Here is a 21,757-nt window from a genome sequence, read left to right as displayed (position 1 = left end):
ACAGTATTAAACCAAAGTGGAACCCAGATTGTTTATGACATGCTCATCCCAAGTAATTCTCAAGATATATTACAGCCAATTTATTTAGCCTATTTATAAGTTCTTTGAGTATTGTGTTATATTTTAAGTAATAAATTTTTAAATAAAAAGTATAACCTTGGTTTCCAAATTGCATTTGATATATATTTCAAGTTATAAAGTAATAGAGTTTTATGGTATTATTTTATAATTTTTCTTCATACCCCCAACACCTTGAAATGTCTGGTACATAGCGGCACTCAATAAATAATTTTTTAATGGGATGAGTATCTATTAAAATAAGTAACTATACTTTAGTGGAGAAAATTTCATGAGACTCAAGATAAACTAGATAAAAACACTAGGTGTGCCTAATTCAGGCCTCTCTTTCCTGTCATGTGAAAAAGCTACTTCTTAATGTAAAAAAGCATTCTGACCTGAATACAAGCAGAAAATTTGATGTTTGTTTCCTGCATATCATTGTCACTTGTCTAAAGTTTAACTGGTGTCTAGTCACAAGCTCATAGATCACACTCTTTTGGACCTTTGGTATCTTCTGTAGTTACTTAATTTCTAGATTTGTCACTAAGCTATAAATCCTTCACGTTTATACCCTAATTATACTTGCTGCTAGGACCTAGCTAAGCATTCACTTAAGGGAAAAAAAAAAAAAAAACTACTCTAAAAATAACTCGCTCAACCTTGGGAAGCCATTTTCAAAACAGGTTTTCCTTGTACTCACCTCATCTAGTCAACAAAAACAGTGGTGGAGCAGTCTTCCTCCCTCCAGGGCCTGGCTTGATAGCTGTTCAGGAGTTCAGGCCCAAGGTTACAATGTGCCTAAGCTGTTGCAATCTTGATTTGAATCTCCTGAACTCTGGAATCACTAGCGGAGTTGTAACACAGGCCAGCAAGTGCAGTGCAGAGCCTTAGATACAGCCCAACTAGGGAATGGCCTTTGTTAGCCCTGCAGTGACTCCAGCAGCAGTGGGAGTTCAGTATTCCCCATGTTGTTTTTAATGCATTTTTCATAATGTCCCCCACCCTGCCCTGCCAAAATCACTTTCCATTGTGTTAGAGCACCCACCACAGATTCATATTCAACATTTGTTTTACATGACAATACATTCATATGTATTGTTTCACTTTAAATATTTTAAATTTTTATGATAACCCTGTGAGCCTTAGGTTTCATTACCTATATTTTAAGATGAAGAAATTAAGGCTGTGAGAGGTTAAATAACTTGTCAAAAGGAATTGAAATACTGAAGGAGATCGAATCCAGATCTTTTGATATAGTATAACTGCTCAATACGTGGTAGTTGTTATTGTGTTTTAGGCACTGTCGTACACATTTTTTTTTGGTGTGTTATCTAATTTAACCTTCAAAACAGCCCAATAAAGAAGGTGGTTTTATCCCAGTTTTACAGATGAGGAGACTGGAGCACAACGCAATTAAATAATTTGCCTAAAATTATACAGTTAATGCCAGAATCCAGATTCCAAAGCCCTTCTGACTCCAGAGCCTATGCCCTTAACCATACTTCGCTGTTCCACCTCCTACATCTGGTGTTCTCTCTACTGTACCATGCTGCTTTTCTAAGAAATATTGGAAGGGAGAGGGTGTAGGAGCCTTTGGGAGACTGGATGGAGGGGAAAATGGTTTATGGCAGCCTTAAGGAGAGAAAGTGGCAGAGTTCTAAGGTAGATTATAGTTGTCCAGAGAAGTGGTGTGATAGAGACACAATTGGGAGTCCATGGCTTCCCATCCTAACCTGTTCCACTAACTTAAAACTAGTTTCCTCCCTGGGACAGGGTGTGATTTAAATAATATTTTAACATACCATACTAGAGCTACCCTTTTTTTGGTTGTTGACATTCCGCTTCACTCTGCATTTCAGCAATGCTGTTTCAGTGCACAGCCACCAAGCACTGTTTTATTTCTTTGAGTTGTAATGTGTCTGTTTTGCCTCTCTAACTTGATTACAAGCCATTAACAATTACTTTTCCCTTTTAGACTGTTGAGTACCTTCTTGTATTTAATAAATCTATGTAAACCTCAGGATTAGAATTGAGCAAATCACATATTCAGAGGTCTTCAGTAACTAGCAATAGTTCTTGGCATTAGAAATAATTCTGAGTTGAATCGGGTGCTGTGAACTTGGGCTGAGACCTGCCAGTTGCAAGTCAGCGCTCACCTGGACTTTTTAGACAGTGGCCATTTGCAAGACAGCAGTAAAGGAAGCTCAGTCAATAAGTTCTCTATGTTTAATACATAGAGACCTAACTAACGCCTGTTTAAAACAGCTCTTGGGCACATATGTTGGGTTACTAGTAATATGATAGAAATTTCTGCACTTATGTCAGAATTTAGAGCTTAGGGACTTATCCTTTGTAGTGAAAGAGTTAATAAACAGCTGCTTCCTAGAGTAACCGGAAGTAACTTATGGACCATTTCTTGCCTTGCAGTAGCACTTGTACCATGGGCTTAGTCCTGCCTCTCTGGAGTGACACCCTAATTCATTTGGATGGCGATGGGTAAGAGCTTTCCCTTTCTGTTCTCCTACAGAAAGCCAAGGGGTGGGGTTCCACCTTAGCACCCATTCATTCAGCTGAATGGGAGGCCCGTTATGCCCAACTGAACTGTCATGTCAGCAGCTCAGTGAGCCCTTTTAAACTCCTGTTTTGTAAAGTAGAGTAAAAATACCGCTTGCCAGAGCCTCTCACTTCTACTCCTCTAGACTGACGGTGGTACGAATCCAAACAAAGAAGAACTAGCCTGTTGGCTCACTCTTTAATCTGAGCGTGTGGCACTGTTGCAGTGCTCTCCCAGAGGACGATATGTTCTGTTTCAGATAACCTCTTGCTGCCTCTGCCAGCTGTCAGCCTACAGTATAACCCATTCCTGTGCCAGTTCTTTCCAGTGACCCCCGCACCCCCCCCACCTACTGGTGTTTTTAGAATGTGTCCCGAAGAGACCAAGATGTTTGCTCCAGTTTATAAAACCAGGGTCAGGTTTGCTAAGAACCCACAAGACTTCCAAATAGAAACATACAGCAGAACAGTTTGTCCATAGCTACAGCTGGGAAACAGTATGTAATTCCCTGACTCCAATGTGGGAGTCCATTCATTTTGCTTGGTAGATAAAATCAGACAATTCGTTGAAGCTTTTTCAGTCAAGTCCCATACTCCAGTTAACTTCTACACAAAGTGCCTGATGATACCTTCTACTGAGCCAGCAATTGCTAGCCTGGGAAACAGCCTTGAAAACTCACAACTGAAATAACCTACTCTCATTTATGGATTTTTGTCTCATTCTGTTTTCCTTAGTGGGTTCAGCGTATCAACAGATAACAGAGTTCACATATTCAAACCTGTGTCTGTGCAGGCAATGTGGTAAGAGGACTTTTAATATCTCTATGAAAGTTTTTTTAATGTTATTGGAACAATATTTTGTGAGAAGTAGTATTTGAAATGGTACGGTTCTTTGTGAAAATGCTCTATGATCTGTTTGTGTGTATAGAATTTTGTGTGATCTGTCTGTGTGGCCATCATAGTTAAAGATGACCTAGAAGTTCAGTTTTCAAATTATCACAATGGAAGGCCTTCAGCATTGGTGAACAAGTGAAACTCAGAGGTGCTCTTAGACTCTGGAAGACACTTAATGGATCAGATAGCCAGCTGGAGCTGAGTTTTATAGGGACACATTGACTAAGTTAGTAACAGTCTAGAGCCGAGTCTAGAACATTCACGACTATGCATTAACTTCCCCTTTCTTCAGGTAATCAGGGATAGCATTGATGGAGTTATATTATACATCGATAAGTTTCCATTTAATTGCTGGCAGCTGTTTGTGAGACTATTTACATAATGCAAATAAAGCCTAGAAAAAACACTGTAGTTGTTAATAACCATCAGCTGGTGTACTGACACTTTGGGGTTACTTACTATATATGTCAGGCATTGAGCCTAGTGCTTTACATGGAATACATCTAATCATCACATCAACTCCCCAAGATAGTATTATTAGCTCCCTATTACGTGTGAGAAAACCAAAGTTTGGAGAGGTTATATAACTGGCCTAAGAGTATCTCTTACATTTAGACAGAATAGATTCTTATTCTCTTGTTCTAGATGATCTAGAAAAATGATCCAGTCTAAGCAGGGAATGATATGACTCTAAGATTCAGAGTCATCCCCCAGTCAGCGATTTGAATTTCAGTTCCTCATTCAGTTGCCTGTTCTATAGTGGAAGTCCCCATGAGGAGTAGAATGGGCAGAATGCAAGCCAAACAAGAAATAAAGGAGCCTGAAAAAGACTCCAGGGAGATAACTTACCCCTGAATAACAGGATTGATAGGCTTGAAGTGGGTGCGGTCCTAAAAGAGAGTCAGCTGAACAATTAAATCTTATTTCATGCAGTAATTGAGGTAGGACAGAGTTTCAGGTTATGTGTTTAGACCAATTTTTAGATTTAGGGCATATTTCACAGATAAATTTCTCATAGAAAACTTATGACCTCCTTTGACTAAGGGTCCATTAAAAGCAGCTGACCTATACCAGGTAAAACCCATAAGTCCTAAGTCCCATAAATGCAGTGTTTTCAGTTATATTTTTAGGAGGAGTATAAAGCAGTCTTAATTCTTAAGGATTCAAGTAATTCAAGCTTTGATGTTCTAAAGTAGACTGACTAGTCCTAGCTCTGTTGGCTTATTGCAGAAGAAACTTTTTTTGGTGTACCACATGAGGAGTAGTGAACTGAAAGTCACACACACAAAAAAAAAGAAAGAACAGGAGAAGATGATGTATGGATCAAAGCAGCATTTAGACCAGGTGTTTCCTTCACAGGAAGGTAGTTAACTGCAGCCTCACTCTCCTGTATGCAGCTGAAGTATGAGCTGGTTATGCCTTGAGTGTGTTTGGGACATTTGCCCCAGACACTTGTGGCATATGCTTTTGAAGCATGTGTTTCCTGGATGAAGAAAACATGCATCGAGTATCCTGTACATTGCGCTAAGCTGACTTTTACCTTTGAATCTGTGTAAGAAACTGAAATTTGCTGAGAATTCTGAGAATCTGGCTTACGTTAAGTAAAAGGAGGCATTTTAAAAGATTCTGCAACTTTGTTCTTAAGGGAAAATCTGTTTCCCTACTAAAAATGGACTGGCATGTTTTTCTCATGAAATTGGTCATGATTTTATTTTTTAATTTACATTTTACGGGGTTGACAAGGACTCAAGGAACAGCATTGTCATAGACCTACTTGTGGGAAAATAAACTGGAACAACCTTTCTGGAGAATGATTTGCCAGCTTGCTGTATCATTTTATATGCCCTTTGACATAGTAATTGTGCTTCTAAGAATTTATCCTAAGGTAATAATCAAGGGTGTGTGCAAATTTTTAACTATAAGAATGTTTGTCAGTGTTCTAATAGTAGCAAAAAATGGAAAGCAATTTAAATGGCTAAAATAATAGGAATCAGTTAAATTATGGTACATCCATGTTTCTAAATATTATGCAACCATTAAAAATTATCTAGTTGAGGAATATTTATTGACCTGGAAAGATGTTGATGACAAGGTATATAGTAAAAGAACAAGCTAAATGGTGTGCAGAATATGATCATCCTTATTTTAGATCTCTGCAGAGACCAACAGTGGTTATTTCTGGGCAGTCAGATTACAGGATATTTCTGCCGTTTACCTGAGGTCCCTAAATTTTCTAAAATGAGCATGATCACATTTGTTATGAAAGAAAAAAAATAAAAAGGCATTTTTAAGAAAAAGATGGGTATAGATTGGCCACAGAGTTCTCGCATACTATCCTTTTCCCTTAGGAGAGAGACATTAGTTTATAGCTAATAAGACATTTCATTCAACAAATTTTAACTGTGCTCCAACTTTGAACTAGAAGGCATTCTTTTTTTTTTTTTTTTTTTTTTTTAAAGAAGGCATTCTTTTAGGCACTTGAGACAAACCAGTAAACAAAAACATAGAAAGATGCCTGCTCTTGTATAACTCTTCCCAGCATTTCTGGCTTTAGTTTTCCCAAGTATATAACCAAAAAGGTACTTTTCAGTTTTGCTTACCCTTCTTGAGTTCCTGAGTTCAGAGTCAGAGACTTAATTAGTCTCAGTATAACCAGAGCTGTTCTTAGAAAGTTGCTCAAGTGTATGAATAAATGGTTTAAAAAGACTAGGAGACTAAGGTAGCAAGAATGACAGGTGTCATTAGATCAGTACATCCTGGACATTAAAGGACTTGTCCTCAAGGCTTAGGAACATCTGTCTATGTGATCTTTGTGAGACCTCTAAGAGTCATAGGGAATACATGTTCTTACGTGACTCTGTGCCAAGAGAAACAAATGTTTGTGTAGTAAATGAAGTAGATCTTTACTTCTCTAGTGACAGTAGCCACAGCGTGGTTCCAACTACAGGATTGTGAGCTCCATAGGTACTCAGACCTATTTTTCACTGGTAGCTTGTCAGTTCTCCTGCTCCCCTCTACCCACTGCCTTAATAATGCATCATATCTTTCAGCAAGATATGTCTAGTTGATTGCTATGAAGAGATAATGTAGTATGATCAGAATCAGAGATTCTTGAATTCCAAGGAATAGATTCTCCAGAGGCCCAACTCTATAGGATTTAAAAATTGGAAGAGTTTGGGGAGCACATGGCTTATTGGCCTTTTGGTATCCCCACAGTTCTCCAGTGCTCATTTCCCAGCATATCTTTCAGGTCTGCATTACAGAGTCTACACAAGGCTTGTGAAGTCGCCAGAATGCATAACTACTACCCTGGCAGCCTGTTTCTCACCTGGGTGAGTTATTATGAGAGCCATATCAACTCAGATCAATCCTCAGTCAATGAATGGAATGCTATGCAGGATGTGCAGTCCCACCGGCCTGACTCTCCAGCTCTTTTCACAGACATGTAAGTCATCTTGCTGAGGATCATGGAAGTCCTCTCTGTTGCGTTCTCGGGGGCCAGAACCAGCATGTTCCTCCCTAATCTGTCCTCTTAGGGAATTAACCTTACCAGTGATATTAGTCATCATCCACACTACACATCTGCCACGCAAAGAAACCTGTCCTTTCTGTTGTGTGCAAAGGCCTGAAGAGTTTCACTCCTGGGCACAGCGGAGTCTCCATAGTTAAGAACTGCAATACCATAAAATCCCATTAATTCAGATTCCACTAATTTGAATTTGAGTTTAAAGGAGTCAGGCTGAAGTCTGACTTTCCATTATCTTTAAAGAAGCATTTCCTAAGCAAATTAATGACATAGAGAAGCTTTTAGAGGGATCTTGCTAATACTTAAGAAAACAAGATGTTTCCAGTCAATTTAGAATACCTATGTTGTTATGCTAATTTTTAACTGATTTCTGTTCAAATTTTAAAAAATATATATTGTAATTTCTGTCTTACTCAGCCCCACATTTGCCTTGTTAGGTCTGTAACATTTTTATTAAATCTCCCTGCTGTACTGCAAATGGGATAGCCTAAGGTGGAGCTGATGTTTATTTCCTTTTTAGGTCTATGTGTTGAAACTTATGTGACTATTTTGGAAATTTTTTCGCACTTAGTTCCTGCTTTGGAAATTAATCAGGATGTTTATTTTGCTCTGAATTGATCTTTCTGCACTTCCAAGGTGTTCTACATCTGGGAAAGAAGAGTAGCTACTTGCTAAATGGTCTTACAAACCTGCATCTTCAGATTCCTAAAGTGATACCAAAACAATTCATGATTCTTTTTTTAAGGGCTTAATTTAGATAATAAATGCTTTTTACTAGAAAAGGTGAAATTTCTAAGAATTGTGTGAATGGAACAGTCAGAAAAAACAGTGAAAGCTTTTTTGTATAGGGTATTATTGGTACGAGGACCAGTTAGTACTAGTAGCTCTAGTCCTTTCAAGATTGCACAGTAACTGGGGCTTCCCTGGTGGCGCAGCAGTTCGGAATATGCCTGCCAGTTCAGGGGACACGGGTTCAAGCCCTGGTCCAGGAAGATCCCACGTGCCATGGAGCAGCTAGGCCCATTTGCCACAACTACTGAGCCTGCGCTCTAGAGCCCGCGAGCCACAACTACTGAAGCCCGTGCGCCTAGAGCCCATGAAAAGCCACCGCAATGAGAAGCCCGCGCACTGCAACGAAGAGTAGCCCCCAATCACTGCAACTAGAGAAGGCCCGCGCGCAGCAACGAAGACCCAGCGCAGCCATAAATAAATAAACAAACAAATAAATAAATAAGATTCCACAGTAACTAAAAAGATAAGGATAGTATGTATGGCTTTCAGAATCGTGGGCAGTGTTATTGGTTTCATGCTTTATGACTGGTTGTTGGGTATTGGAGAAATGGATGTCTCATCTGGTTCATAAATGGACATTTTGAATCAGACTTTTCATTTTTCCTGATTTTATTAGAGAAGATTTGGAAATTACAGCACAAAAAGGAAAGAAAATGAAATTGCCCATAATCTCTCTCTATCCCTGAGCAAAAAAAAATAATAGTAATAATGTAAAATGTAGTCCCTGGCACATGGTAAAGGCTCATTAAATGTTAATTCTTACTAAGTACAATATAACCACAATTTAAGATATATTTAATAAACAAATGTCTGTCTATAGAAAAAGAGACTGAGAACTGTAGGTGAGAGTATTAATAATGACTGGGATTTTCAGTGATTTTTATTTTCTTTGTGTATATATGTATTTTCCAGATTTTTCTCTAGTGAAATCAAGGGAGAAAGTATGTTTGTGTTGCAATGCCTCTTCCATTCCCTCTTCTTCCCTAAGTTGACTAGAAAAGCCTAAAAAATAATGCTGAGGTTACAGAGGAGAGTGTATGCCAAAATGGACTTAAGTGCTCTACTGTGAATAAAGTTTATATTTTGAAATCCAAGGAAGGTAGAGCAGGGAACATAGGTGTATGGTGCCTCCAGTGTACGTCAGATGTTATGCCAGGCGCTTCATACATGGTATCTCATTTAATTCTCATAAAAACCTCATGAGGCAAATAGTATTACTGTTCACATTTTATAGAAAAGGAAACAGAGGTTCAGCAAAGGGAAGGTATTTGTTCAAGGTCATACCACTAGTAAGTAGCAGGACTGGGATTAAAACCCAGGTATGTCTGCTCCCAAACCACTCTGGCCCAACAAGTGTGAAGGATTGGGAGAAGGTCTGCTAAACTAGGGAATGGAACCGATGCACACAGGTGCTAAAATTTGTTTTTTACCAATATTTATTTTTAGTAGAAGACTGAAATGTATAATTTTCTACCATTAGCTATGTCTAGGAAAAATGGTGGGGAGCATGGTTAAGAATGTTAATCCTAGTCAAGACAGGGATGCTTTGGCCGATTGACAGGGAAATGGCAGAGGCGTTAGCTATACTCTGCAGGGTTCGTGAGACACTAAGAGTCCAAGTGGTGGGGAGCCCCAAGGTTGTGGGGTCAGAGCATCCATCTTTGGAGATTATACTGAAGCTATTTTTGCAGCCAGTGATAAGGCCGTAGGCAGCAAGGGCAGGCAGGATGCCTGAAGGCTTAGTCCATTTCCATCTCCAAATAAGGAAGTACAGGGCAGATACCTTTCTCAAGTAGGTAGGAGGGAAAGATGAGACAGAAAGTGCTCTCTGTTAGCCTCACTCAAATTCTGCATAATATGAAATAATGCTTTTAGAGAGAAGCATCTAGTTATGTTGAACCAGTATCTTTCCAGTAATTGGAGAATCAGCTTCCTAGTTTGATTTCATAGTAAAGTTCCAAGGGAAATTTTTGTTTTTAAGAGAGTCAGAAGACTAAGGGAAGCAACATAATCTTGCAGGTAGAGTGTTAGGCTGGACGGAGAGTTCTGGGTCTCCTGCCAGTGAAAGTGATGGTTGGCATGTTATTTAACCTTTTAGCTGTTTATTTCCTTTATCTGTAAAATGGGGATAATAATTTCACAGAGATATTGGTGAGAGCTTTTGTGAAAAAGAAAACTCTTTGGGTGGAGTACTCCAGGTAGCTAATCCTTAAAATCCATTTTGGAAGAGAATTTGCTTCATTGAAGAAGGCAGAAATCACTCTTCTCTCTTTCGCATTTTTCTAGAACCATAGCAACAAATGGTCAGCATTGGGTGGCATTTTTAAGCTACAGAAGACCCAGTTCCATAGTAGGTCACACCACTGGTCTTCCCAGCTTGGTATTCTAGCTCAGCAAGTGGTACTCAGGGGTACTTGATGGGAAGTGGTCCTCCATTAAAGTATTACACTCAGTATAGCCTATTTGTCTTTTACTCCTTCTCGGATCTGTATGCGTGAATATATTTATGGGCTTTTAGACATGTACAATCTCTTCAAGTAATAATTTCTACATGTTTATATTCTATACATTCTGAAAAGAAAAATTTTAAAGTATAATTTTCTTTTTCCCATGCCTTCAGAATATAAATTTAAGGGTAACAAAGGGAAGGCCTGCCAGTTTGGAAACATAATCAGATGGCACATTCATTAACTTGGTCAAATTCCTGCCTAAGAAAAATCACCATTTCTCTCTTCTCAGACCAACTGAACGTGAGCGAACAGAAAGGCTAATTAAAACCAAATTAAGGGAGATTATGATGCAGAAGGATTTGGAGAATATCACATCCAAAGAGGTAAGAGACCTTGAGTCCCCATTGTTCCCAGGCTAGAGGTAGAATGATAATAGGAGTGGGGCTAGAAATGGTGAGTGATTGAAAGTCCAGAGGGACTTTTCAGAGATTAGTACAAAATGTCATCTCTGTTTCAGATACGAACTGAATTGGAAATGCAAATGGTGTGCAACTTGCGAGAATTCAAGGAATTTATAGATAATGAAATGATAGTGATCCTTGGTCAGATGGATAGCCCTACACAGATATTTGAGCACGTGTTCTTGGTAAGTCCTAGGGCCACTTTAAAGGGGTGTGCTGGGGCTAGTCCATACCAACTCATGGGGGCGGGGGCAATTATCAAATTTTATCATATTTAGATAAAATGTAACTTACATTAAAAACAAAGGTCATAAATACTCAAACCTCATCACTTGCTATATTTTACTACATTTTACAATTATCTGTGCTCTTAAGGTTATTTACATCTATTATATGGTGGAAATGTTACATAATGGTGTGCTTCTGCTCATCTCTTCCCAATTCCTCAGTGACATCAATTGACTATGGTGGGAAAATTTACACCGAGGAAATTGGCAAATGCTACAGATCAGGCCTTTCTTCCCCATGGGTTGTTAAAGATCTCATCTGTCCTACATAATAGAGCCACAAAGCGGACCAGTTCACAGTAGTTTTATACAGTGTATCCAAAAAGAATGATCCTTTTTGAGATCACTCTTTTAAATCTGCCAAATGGGTCTAAGATCTGATATATCTGAACAGAGCAGAAAACTACTTTTTTTTTTTTAATAAATTTATTTATTTGTTTGTTTTTATTTTTGGCTGTGTTGGGTCTTTGTTCTGTGCACAGGCTTTCTCTAGTTACAGCGAGTGGTGCACGGGCTTCTCACTGTCATGGCTTCTCTTGTTGCAGAGCACGGGCTCTAGAGTGCAGGCTCAGTAGTTGTGGCACACAGGCTTAGTTGCTCCGCGGCATGTGGGAATCTTCCTGGGCCAGGGATCGAACCCGTGTCCCCTGCATTGGCAGGCAGATTCCCACCCACTGTGCCACCAGGGAAGCCCCCCAGAAAACTACTTGTAACAAAGACTATTGGACTTTTAAAACATTTGGAACCTTGTATCTACATTTTTAGTCCCTCAGTTACTTTTTTTTTTTTTTGCCGTACGCGGGCCTCTCACTGTTGTGGCCTCTCCCGTTGCGGAGCACAGGCTCCGGACGCGCAGGCTCAGTGGCCATGGCTCACGGGCCCAGCCGCTCTGCGGCACGTGGGATCTTCCCAGACCGGGGCACAAACCCGTGTCCCCTGCATCAGCAGGCGGACTCTCAACCACTGCACCACCAGGGGAACCCCCTCAATTACTTTTTTTTTTTTTTTTTTTTTGCCGTACGCGGGCCTCTCACTGTTGTGGCCTCTCCCGTTGCGGAGCACAGGCTCCGGACGCGCAGGCTCAGCGGCCATGGCTCACGGGCCCAGCCGCTCCGCGGCATATGGGATCCTCCCGGACCGGGGCACGAACCCGTATCCCCTGCATCGGCAGGCGGACTCTCAACCACTGCGCCACCAGGGAGGCCCCTCAATTACTTTTTGATTACCAAATCTTCAGTGATTTAAAATTGTTCTTCATGGTACCTGAACATTCAAGGGCTTGTAATTAGCCCAAGGAGATGTCTCTGACAGATGGATTAGGAAAGCTTCTAACATCCTAAGACCTATTTATCTCCCAAATGTTAAAGAGTTCTAGTTTTCACCTGTACATGGTAGTGGGCACAAGGATAACAAGGATAATTGAAGTCAGTGGGGAACACCAAAACCTCACTGTTATTTCCAATTCCCACATACTTTGACTAAAAATGCTAACAAGGAACTAAATCGATTGGTTTGAATTTCACTTCCTTTCTCTGGTAAGGACATTTTTGAAGTGATTAGAGGCTGGGAAACAGGAGAGAAGAGGAATAAATATGCACAGGAACTGACTAAACTGCATCATCTCACCCTGAATATAAGAGTTTATTTCACCAAACAGTCAGACCTTCATGCCATTGAAGGCTTGTGCCCTGAATTAACTTGTTGACACTTTGGAGTATATATGCTTGTCAAGTGATTCATGGTGGTGTTTAGCTATTAAATTACTCATGAAAAGCTGTGAGCTGGGAGGGGAGTTTCTTTACTTTAACTTGATCAATGTGTGTTGCCATTTCTTGATGTAGATCATATGGCAAAACTGTCATTGACCTTTCCATTTGTATAGCACCTGGCTTTGTTGTCTTTTGTGTGTAATTCCATGAGGGTTCATGTATTCCCTGCTCTTGTATCCTTGGAAATAATTTTTGTGTTGTGTATAGAAAACTTATGAGTCACTCATTCAAATGGACCCTGCCCCCAACTGTCTCCATGTAACATGACTAATTTTTATGAAGGGCAAGTGCCTGTAGCCAAAAATAACTCGTTTGAAAGTGACCAAAGCTATAAACTTGCAAGTTGCTTTCCCATTGAGCTTAGATCTTAATACCTAAAAGGAGGTAGACACGATGAATATCAAATTCAGTCATTAACTGTTTAAGTTCAGACATGCTTCCCTGTGTCTCTGATGCCACCCCCTCAAGAACTACCTTCTCCTTACCCCTTCCTCAAATGGTACTATTTTAGGACATATAAATAAATTTTAATAGTACTCTAAGCAGAAAAAACAATCCAGTTCTCCCCAAATTAGTCACTAATCAACTAGAAATCCATTTGAGTATTTGTATCACTAAATTCATCCTATTATTTCATGATTATTGGTGTAGTCTTCTGTCTTGGGTTTTTCTCTTACTACAAAAATAATTCATGTTCGTTATAGAAAATTTAGACAACTTCAGAAGACAATAAATGACATTTAATCAATACCAAGAGAGATAAGCACTATTATCTTTCATTATATAATATTGCCTTCTAGTTCTTTTTTACTTTTTTAATATGTATCTATGTACATATTTTTGAAAAAAGGAAAATGTATTCAGCTTCAGATATAATTCTGTTTTCTCGAGAATGGACATGTTCTTTGCATTGTGAATATTTTTCTTATTTGGGAAAAAAACTTTCAAACTGGAGAATCCTGAAATTTAACTCTTATCCAACAAAATAAGTGCCTGAACAGGTTGTCTAAACATCTTATTGTATTTCTTCCGTGATGGCTTCTTCCCTTTATTTGTACCACCATATCCTGTGTCCACACCCCTGTCTCTTCTCCAGTGAGTCTGTGCTCTGCTGGCTTTCCCAGCAGTTGACACAGAAAAAGAGGTTTTATCCAAACTGTAAGTGGTGTTGTTAATTTTCTGCAAAGTCATTTCATCTTGTGCATAGCTGCCATGCCTGGAGCGCGAGCAGATTGTGTGAAGGGATGCAGCAGGATTTCTCCCCTCCCTTTGGAAGAATGCTCCGCTTAGTAGGGCACTGCACAGAGATGTTTATTTGGAAAGGTGTCCAGCTGATATGGAGAAGAAAAGTATAGAGCGTAGTTTAAAGAAAATCTGCAGCGAGAAGCCAGGATTGATTGGTTGGAAGCCAGGGTATTTCCAGAAAAAGCAGTTCTTCCACACCCTTAAGAGTGTACTACTTCTCTAAGCTGGAAGCCTTTGCCAACCAAATCTCGTATCAACAGCTCTCCTGGAGGCTGTCCGATTTGGCTGAGAAAATGCTAGATGTGAACAGAGAGCCTTTGCAGAAAGGCAGGCAGCATTCTTAGTTAAATTAGGGAAACACAGTAATATTGGACAGGCAACCAGTAATGTTGTTTGTGAATGAGAAAGAAATCACAATTTTACTGCTGATGGTTATCTTTTTCAAGATTTGACATTACAGATCCTTTTAAAGTAGAGTTTTGGTTTCAAAGAAAAATTAAGTCTCATATTCATGATTTTTGCCCCTCAACTGGAGATGTGTAGCATAAACTTTTTAGAAGAAAAAGTTATCAATCCTGTGCCTGGCTGCCACAGTAAAGTGACTCACAGCATTGAGACTGTAGGTATGGTATGATAAAGATTTGCACAGGGATACCAATCCTTGAAGATTATCTCGAGTTGTATGATCTTTGCAGAACCCCCAGTACAGTTGTCCTTCTTTGCCATAAATGTGCTCTCCTCTTCTATTTTGCTTGGAACTTTTGGACCCCAACAAGGTTATTTCCTAAGGATAACATTTTTTTTTTTTTTTTACTTCAGGCAATTTTAGTTTTCATCCCAATTTGGAACTTACAGAATTCTTCCCTTTTTTGGGGGGAGGTGGGGGTGGAGTATAGCCGATTAACAATGTTGTGATAGTTTCAGGTGCACAGCAAAGCAACTCAGCCATACATATACATGTATCCATTCTCCCCCAGACTCCTACATAACTTTGAGCAGAGTTAGGCCCCTGTGCTATACAGTAGGTCCTTGTTGGGTATCCATCTTAAATATAGCAGTGTGTACATATTGATCCCAAACTCCCTAACTATCCTTTCCCCCCACCCTTCCCCCCCCTGGTAACCATAAGTTCATTCTCTATGAGTCTGTTTCTGTTTTGTAAATGAGTTCATTTTTATCATTTCTTTTTAGATTCCACCTATAAGGGATATCATATATTTCTCTTTCTCTTTCTGACTTACTTCACTCAGTAAGACAATCTCTAGGTCCATCCATGTTGCTGCAAAGGGCATTATTTCATCCTTTTAATGGCTGAATAATATTCCATTGTATATATGAACCACATCTTCTTTATCCATTCCTCTGTTGATGGACATTTAGGTTGCTTCCATGTCTTGGCTATTGTAAACAGTGCTGCAGTGAACACTGGGGTGCATGTACTAAGGATAACATTTTAAAAGAAATCAGTCACTTCACTCTTTGGGCCAGAGTACAGTGTAGGTGAACCAGAGTGAAAGGTGGAAGTGAACTTATTTAAAAACTGTAGGAGCGGGGCTTCCCTGGTGGCGCAGTGGTTGAGAGTCCGCCTGCCGATGCAGGGGACATGGGTCTGTGCCCCGGTCTGGGAAGATCCCACATGCTGCGGAGCGGCTGGGCCCGTGAGCCATGGCGGCTGAGCCTGCGCATCTGGAGCCTGTGCTCCGCAACGGGAGAGGCCACAACAGTGAGAGGCCCGTGTACTGCAAAACAAAAAACAAAAAAACTGTAGGAGCGGGGCTTCCCTGGTGGCGCAGTGGTTGAGAGTCTGCCTGCCGATGCAGGGGACATGGGTTCGATCCCTGGTCTGGGAAGATCCCACATGCCGTGGAGCAACTAAGCCCGTGCACCACAACTACAGAAGCCCACGTGCCTAGAGCCCGTACTCCACAACAAGAGAAGCCATTGCAATGAGAAGCCTGCACACTGCAACGAAGAGGAGCCCCCACTTGCCACAACTAGAGAAAGCCCACACGCAGCAACGAAGACCCAACGCGGCCAAAAATAAATAAATTTATTTTTTTTAAAATGTATTACAGTATAGTTTCAAGATTTCATTTTACACTTCCATACAATTAAAACATGCTTTGCATAATTACATAGAACTTATTGAAAACCCCCATGGAATTATGCCACTGCCTGAGAAGCATGGAGGCAAAAAAAAAAAGAGATTGAGTCTGTTGAGGACCCAAGGGGGATAATATGCATGGCATTTGTATTGAGGACAGAAAAGTAATTACACCATGTTGATTCCAGTTCTTTCAGGCTGAACCTGAAACAGCCCTAAGCAGAGCCCAAGTCACTCTATATGGGCTTCACTGAGTCAGTAGCTGATGAGTTTAATTTATTTTGTTTCTGGATATTTGTCATTTCAGATTGTCAGTTTGAAGTTTCTCTGGACAGGTAGATGAAAACCATGGACTTTTACCATCACATCAGGGTTATTTCCATCTAGCTGTACAGAATTCACAGAGGATTTAGATTTCTAAATTAAGGAGTGAGGTGGTCACATTTCCCTGGCTCCAGTTTAGCCACTCAACCCTTATTGCTTGGCTTCTATCTCCTTGAAAGTCCTTTTTTTAAAAAATAATTCTTGCCTCTTTCTTTGGTATGGGAGCCAGTTTTCTAAGTTTGAGCACAGAGTCTCTAGAACCTCATATTTTTTTTAAAGCAAGTCAGGTGAGCCCTGGTCTGTAGAAAAGATCAGTCATCCGTCACTTACTGACAATTTTCCTAAATGTACTTCAGCATAGCATCCTTGAGATCTCCTAGCTCAATGGCCAAATTACAGATCACTTGTAATACGAAGATAGTGCTTACATAACACTTGACAATTTTCAGAGTGCTTCATTTACTTATCTCATTTGATGATTTATTCAACAAGCATTTGTTGATCCTCTTTGTTGTGCCAGGCATGAGGCTAGATATTTGTGCAGTCTGATCTAATTCCATAAGGAGGGAGTGATGACCATATCAAGATAGATACTCATAGAAGGCCAGTGGAATAAGGTTACAAAGGTGACCTCTGGCTTAGACAATTAGAAGAGGTCATTAGCAAGAGTGAAGAGGGCAGAAGCCACAGTGCTGTGGGTTGAGATACCTGGGAAATGAGGAATTTTAGAAAGTGAGTATTAGATTGTATTTCTATGAATCTTGGCCATGAAAGGAAAAGGAAAAGGACAGTGTCCAGAGGAGGATTTAGGATGGAGAGAGGGTTTTCCATTTTAATATGAAAGAAATGTGAGGCAGGGGGTGGGAGGTGTTGGCTTATAAACAATAGAAACTTATTACAGTTCTGGAGAGGCTGGAAGTCTTGAGACCAGTGTGCCTGCATGGTCGGGTGAGGGCCCTCTTCCAGGTCACAGACTTCTCTTTGTATTCTTACATGGCAAAAGGAATGGGGAGAAACTTTATATTTGTAGTTTGAGGGGAAGCTATCCATTAGATTCCTAGGACTAGGGTGGGAGGAGTGTTTCATTTTACAGATAAGGAAAGTGAAGACAGAGAGGCTAAGCAGTTTGCCCAAGGTCCCCCAGTCAGAGGGGGAGTTGGGACTTGAACCTGAGTCTTCTAAAGCTACATTCCACTTAATGCATTATTCTGAAATAGATAAATTCTTATTTTTAAATGTTTGCCTTTTCAAAAGACATGAACATATAGCTCAAAGATAGAAAATGGACCCGAAACATTGAAGAGTTGCTCACTTTTACGCTAAACAGAAATGCAAATTAAAATTACACTGAGATAACATTTCACGCTTATCAGTTTGAAAAAGATTCAAAAGCTTAACCACACATTTTGTTGGCAAGGCTATGGGGAAGGTGGCACTGTGATGTGGAGTGGGTCTGAGGATATATTGTAAAGTGAAGAAAGCAAAGAACAAAAAAAGCATATGTAGTAAAGTACTTTTGTGTAAGTCAGAAGTGGTAAGTATATATTTGCTTATATTTTTTTTCAAAATACAACGTAGGTAGAATAAGCCACAAACTAATAAAAATGGTTACCCATGGAGATTGAGGAGATGGGGGTGGGAGTGAGACTTCAAGTTTACTTTTTAATCAACTTTTGACTTTCAATATTATAAAAGTCTTGTATGTTCAAAAAAATGGAAAACATGGAAGAAGAAACACACCCTAAAATTGAATAAACAGGAGCAAATGAACCCAAATATGTATCAAATTGATAACCTCACAGAAAGAAATTAATTCAAGTAACTTAAGCATAATACTCTAATTGTACTCCTTAGTGGGATATAATAAGGAAAAAAAAAGAAATGCAAAGAAAATTTGAACTTAATATTTTTGTTATTGGTTTTGGTATTGGTGTAATAATGTTAAAACTATTTTGTAGGGCTTCCCTGGTGGCGCAGTGGTTGAGAGTCCGCCTGCCAATGCAGGGGACACGGGTTCGTGCCCCAGTCCGGGAAGATCCCACATGCTGCAGAGCCGCTGGGCCCGTGAGCCATGGCCACTGAGCCTGCGCGTCTGGAGCCTGTGCTCTGCAACGGGAGAGGCCACAGCAGTGAGAGAGGCCCATGTACCGCAAAAAAAAAAAAAAAAAAAAAAAAAAAAAAAACTATTTTGTAAGTAGAATAAATGAGTTGTTGGGAACCAAAGTTCTCACCGTGGAGTAAGGAGATATATAAACAGTGTGGGAGAGGCAAGAAAGAAAGGAAGAACCTTGTGGTATTGACTTAATTTCAGTTGAAGGTAAAAATATAAACTCAGGATTTTTTTAGAAATACTTCCTAGATCTGACCACTGAGAAGTTTTAGAAACAATGACACCCAGTAGTTAGGAGCATACCTAATTAATGCCCAGATCTTGGTTACAAGATATCATTCTTCACTAAAAGAAACCAGGGCTTCTTGGGGAACTGGCTGATTCTACTCACAAAGTGAATCCGGAACAACTTTCTGTACCACAAAGCATGGATGCGCTCAAAGACTAATGGAATCATATCAAAAGGAACCTGTTTGAAGAGATTCCCACTGGCCAAGTTCCGGACAATCTGCATGTCCCAAAAAAAAGATGGTAATGGATTATAACGTTCTAAATACAAAAAGAATTCAGGAGTCCATAGTGACACTTCAGTAAAGGGTGTGATGACTGATTAGGTGAGACTCTTTTACAGAAGGATGCCAGCCAACTTGCAGAAGGAATGATGGAATTAGAAAGTTACCGTTTTGTAACCTCCAGTAGAGTAATTCATTTGGGCAAGATCGGCAATTGATGCTGAAATCCTAGGTCAAAAAGATTACTTTGGCTTTCACATGGCTTCAAAGATTACTATAGACTACTAATTAATTTCAAAGGAACCTTTACAATAGAGGGATGTGGCAGACACAAAGGTATCTACCAAGAATTCAAACTCAGCCTGACAAATAATGGGACAAACTGACATCATGTGCCTCATGATTTGATGCAGTACGAAGTACACAATATCTCCCTTGTAATATTCTTTTTTTATTTTATTTATTTATTTTTGGCTGTGTTGGGTCTTCGTTGCTGTGCGCGGGCTTTTTCTAGTTGCGGTGAGCAGGGGCTACTCTTCTTTGTGGTGCGCGGGCTTCTCATTGCGGTGGCTTCTCCTGTTACGGAGCACGGGCTCTAGGGCACATGGGCTTCAGCAGTTGTGGCACACACGCTCTAGAGCGCAGGCTCAGTAGTTGTGGCGCATGGGCTTAGTTGCTCCGCGGCATATGGGATCTTCCCAGACCAGGGCTTGAACCCGTGTCCCCTGCATTGGCAGGCGGATTCTCAACCACTGCGCCACCAGGGAAGCCCTCCCTTGTCATATTCTTGCCAGGAATGTTTGACCTGAATCTAATCATCAGGAAACAATCAGATAAATCCAGGTTGTGGGGAGCTCTCCAGTATTACAGACCTGTAGTCTACAAAAATGTCAGTATCATGAAAGGCAAAATAAGTAAAGGCACAGGGGTGGACTGTTCTAGATTAAAGACATGGCAACTAAATGCACAGTATGATTCTTGATTGAATGAATATAAAGGACATTTTGAGGGCAATTTTTAAAATTCAAATACAGATGATGTATTAGATTATTATTGTATTCATGTTATCTTTCTTGGTTGCAAAAATGGAATTATATAGGAGAATATTCTTGTTCTTAAATGATACATGATCAAGTATTGAAGTGTCATGATGCTCAAGTTACTTAAATGGTTCAGGTAAAAAAAAAGTATGATGTATATCGAAAGAAAGGGAAGGAGAGCAAGAAAGCAAATATGGCAAAATATTAACAATTGATGTATCTTGCAGATAATCTATAGAAACATTTTCCTTTAAATTTTGCACATCATGTTTCTCTCATTTGTTTGACTATTTCACTCTCTCCCCCTACAGACATACACACACACTGTACCATCCCAACTTCTTAGATGCAACGTAATGCACTAGGAAAAGTGTGGGTTTTAAAATGAAATCTAGTTTTAATTCATAATAATGCCACTTTGTTCATTTAAGAATATCTGCGAGGTGCCAGGCACTGTGCAGGAGTTTCCTTAGAGAACAAGAGACCTGGTTGCTGCCCTCAAGAAGCTTGTATTATAGTGGAGGAGAAAGGTAGTAAATAAGCACATAAATAAATAAGTAAAAATAGTGATGCATGCTATTGATAAAATAGACTACTATAAACAAGAGTGGCAGACTACATTTAACTTAGATTGGAGAATGGTCAAAGAAACCTTTCCAGCAATGTGATCTTGAGCAGATATTATCTGAATTCTATAAGGGTTGGTTTTCATATCTCTAAAAAATGAAGGTAACTTTCTTACTCTATCATTTGTGGAAACTGAATGTGATAGCATATAAAGTACCTGGCACGTAGAGAGGAAACTTGGTAGATGTTATTGACCTTCTTTTTAGAAACTCTGTTTCTTCGCTCACAGGACTCCTTTTCAAGTATTGTATTTGGTTCATTGGCTAATACTCTCTAACCTTGTCTTTTTGGTTCCACAGGGCTCGGAATGGAATGCCTCTAACTTAGAGGATTTACAGAACCGAGGGTAAGCACACAGAGCAATTGCTGACACCCCCATGTCGCAGAAATCACTGTTTTATCTTTACATTTTCCTGTCAGAGAGGTGTCAGTGAGTAACTTTAAGCTTAAGAGTTGCTTCCAGTTGATTCTTACTGGGTATAATTTAATAAAAATTAAAATGGCTATTCTCCCACTGTTTCATCCCCTCTGAAGAAAGATCAACTGTTTCCGTGGAAAGGCTTTCAAAAACAAATGTGCAACCCTTTCATGCTGTTTAAAACCAAATCTAGTTATTGACTCCCCTTTTTTCTTTTTTTAAGAGCAGTTTAAGGTTCACAGCAAAATTGAGGGGAAGGTAAAGAGAGTTCTCATATACTCCCTGCCCCACACATGCATAGTCTCCCCCATTCTCAACATACCCACCAGAGAGGTACATTTTTTTTACAACTGATGAACCTACATTGACACCTCGTAATCATCTGAAGTCCATAGTTCACATTACAGTTCACTCTTGGTGCTGTACGTTCTATGGCTTTGGACAAATGTATAATGACCATGTGTCCATCACGATGGCATCATACAGAGTATTTTCAGTGCCCTAAAAATCCTCTGTGCTCTGTCCATTTATTCCCCACCCCCACCCCCTGGCAACCACTGATCTTTTTCCTGTCTCTCTAGACTT

The 21,757-nt window shown here is 39.8% G+C and overlaps 1 protein-coding gene across 5 annotated transcripts in view; it reads left to right on the top strand.

Moving 5' to 3' along the window:
- SSH2 (slingshot protein phosphatase 2) overlaps window positions 1-21,757 on the top strand; it is a 246,294-nt gene that overhangs the window by 197,703 nt on the left and 26,834 nt on the right. For all 5 annotated transcript variants that reach the window (XM_081219857.1, XM_081219859.1, XM_081219856.1 and 2 more), the window contains 6 exons: window positions 2,488-2,556; window positions 3,349-3,414; window positions 6,758-6,952; window positions 10,565-10,658; window positions 10,793-10,921; window positions 21,054-21,100. In XM_081219857.1, coding sequence (XP_081075983.1) covers window positions 2,488-2,556; window positions 3,349-3,414; window positions 6,758-6,952; window positions 10,565-10,658; window positions 10,793-10,921; window positions 21,054-21,100 — 600 coding nt within the window. The remainder of the gene's footprint in view (window positions 1-2,487; window positions 2,557-3,348; window positions 3,415-6,757; window positions 6,953-10,564; window positions 10,659-10,792; window positions 10,922-21,053; window positions 21,101-21,757) is intronic.

The sequence above is a fragment of the Mesoplodon bidens genome (assembly GCF_964165515.1).
Source record: "Mesoplodon bidens genome assembly, chromosome: 19".
NCBI classification, from domain to species: Eukaryota; Metazoa; Chordata; class Mammalia; order Artiodactyla; family Ziphiidae; genus Mesoplodon; species Mesoplodon bidens.
Note: the sequence above shows the minus strand (reverse complement) of the source record. Positions and strands in the feature narration are given on the sequence as shown.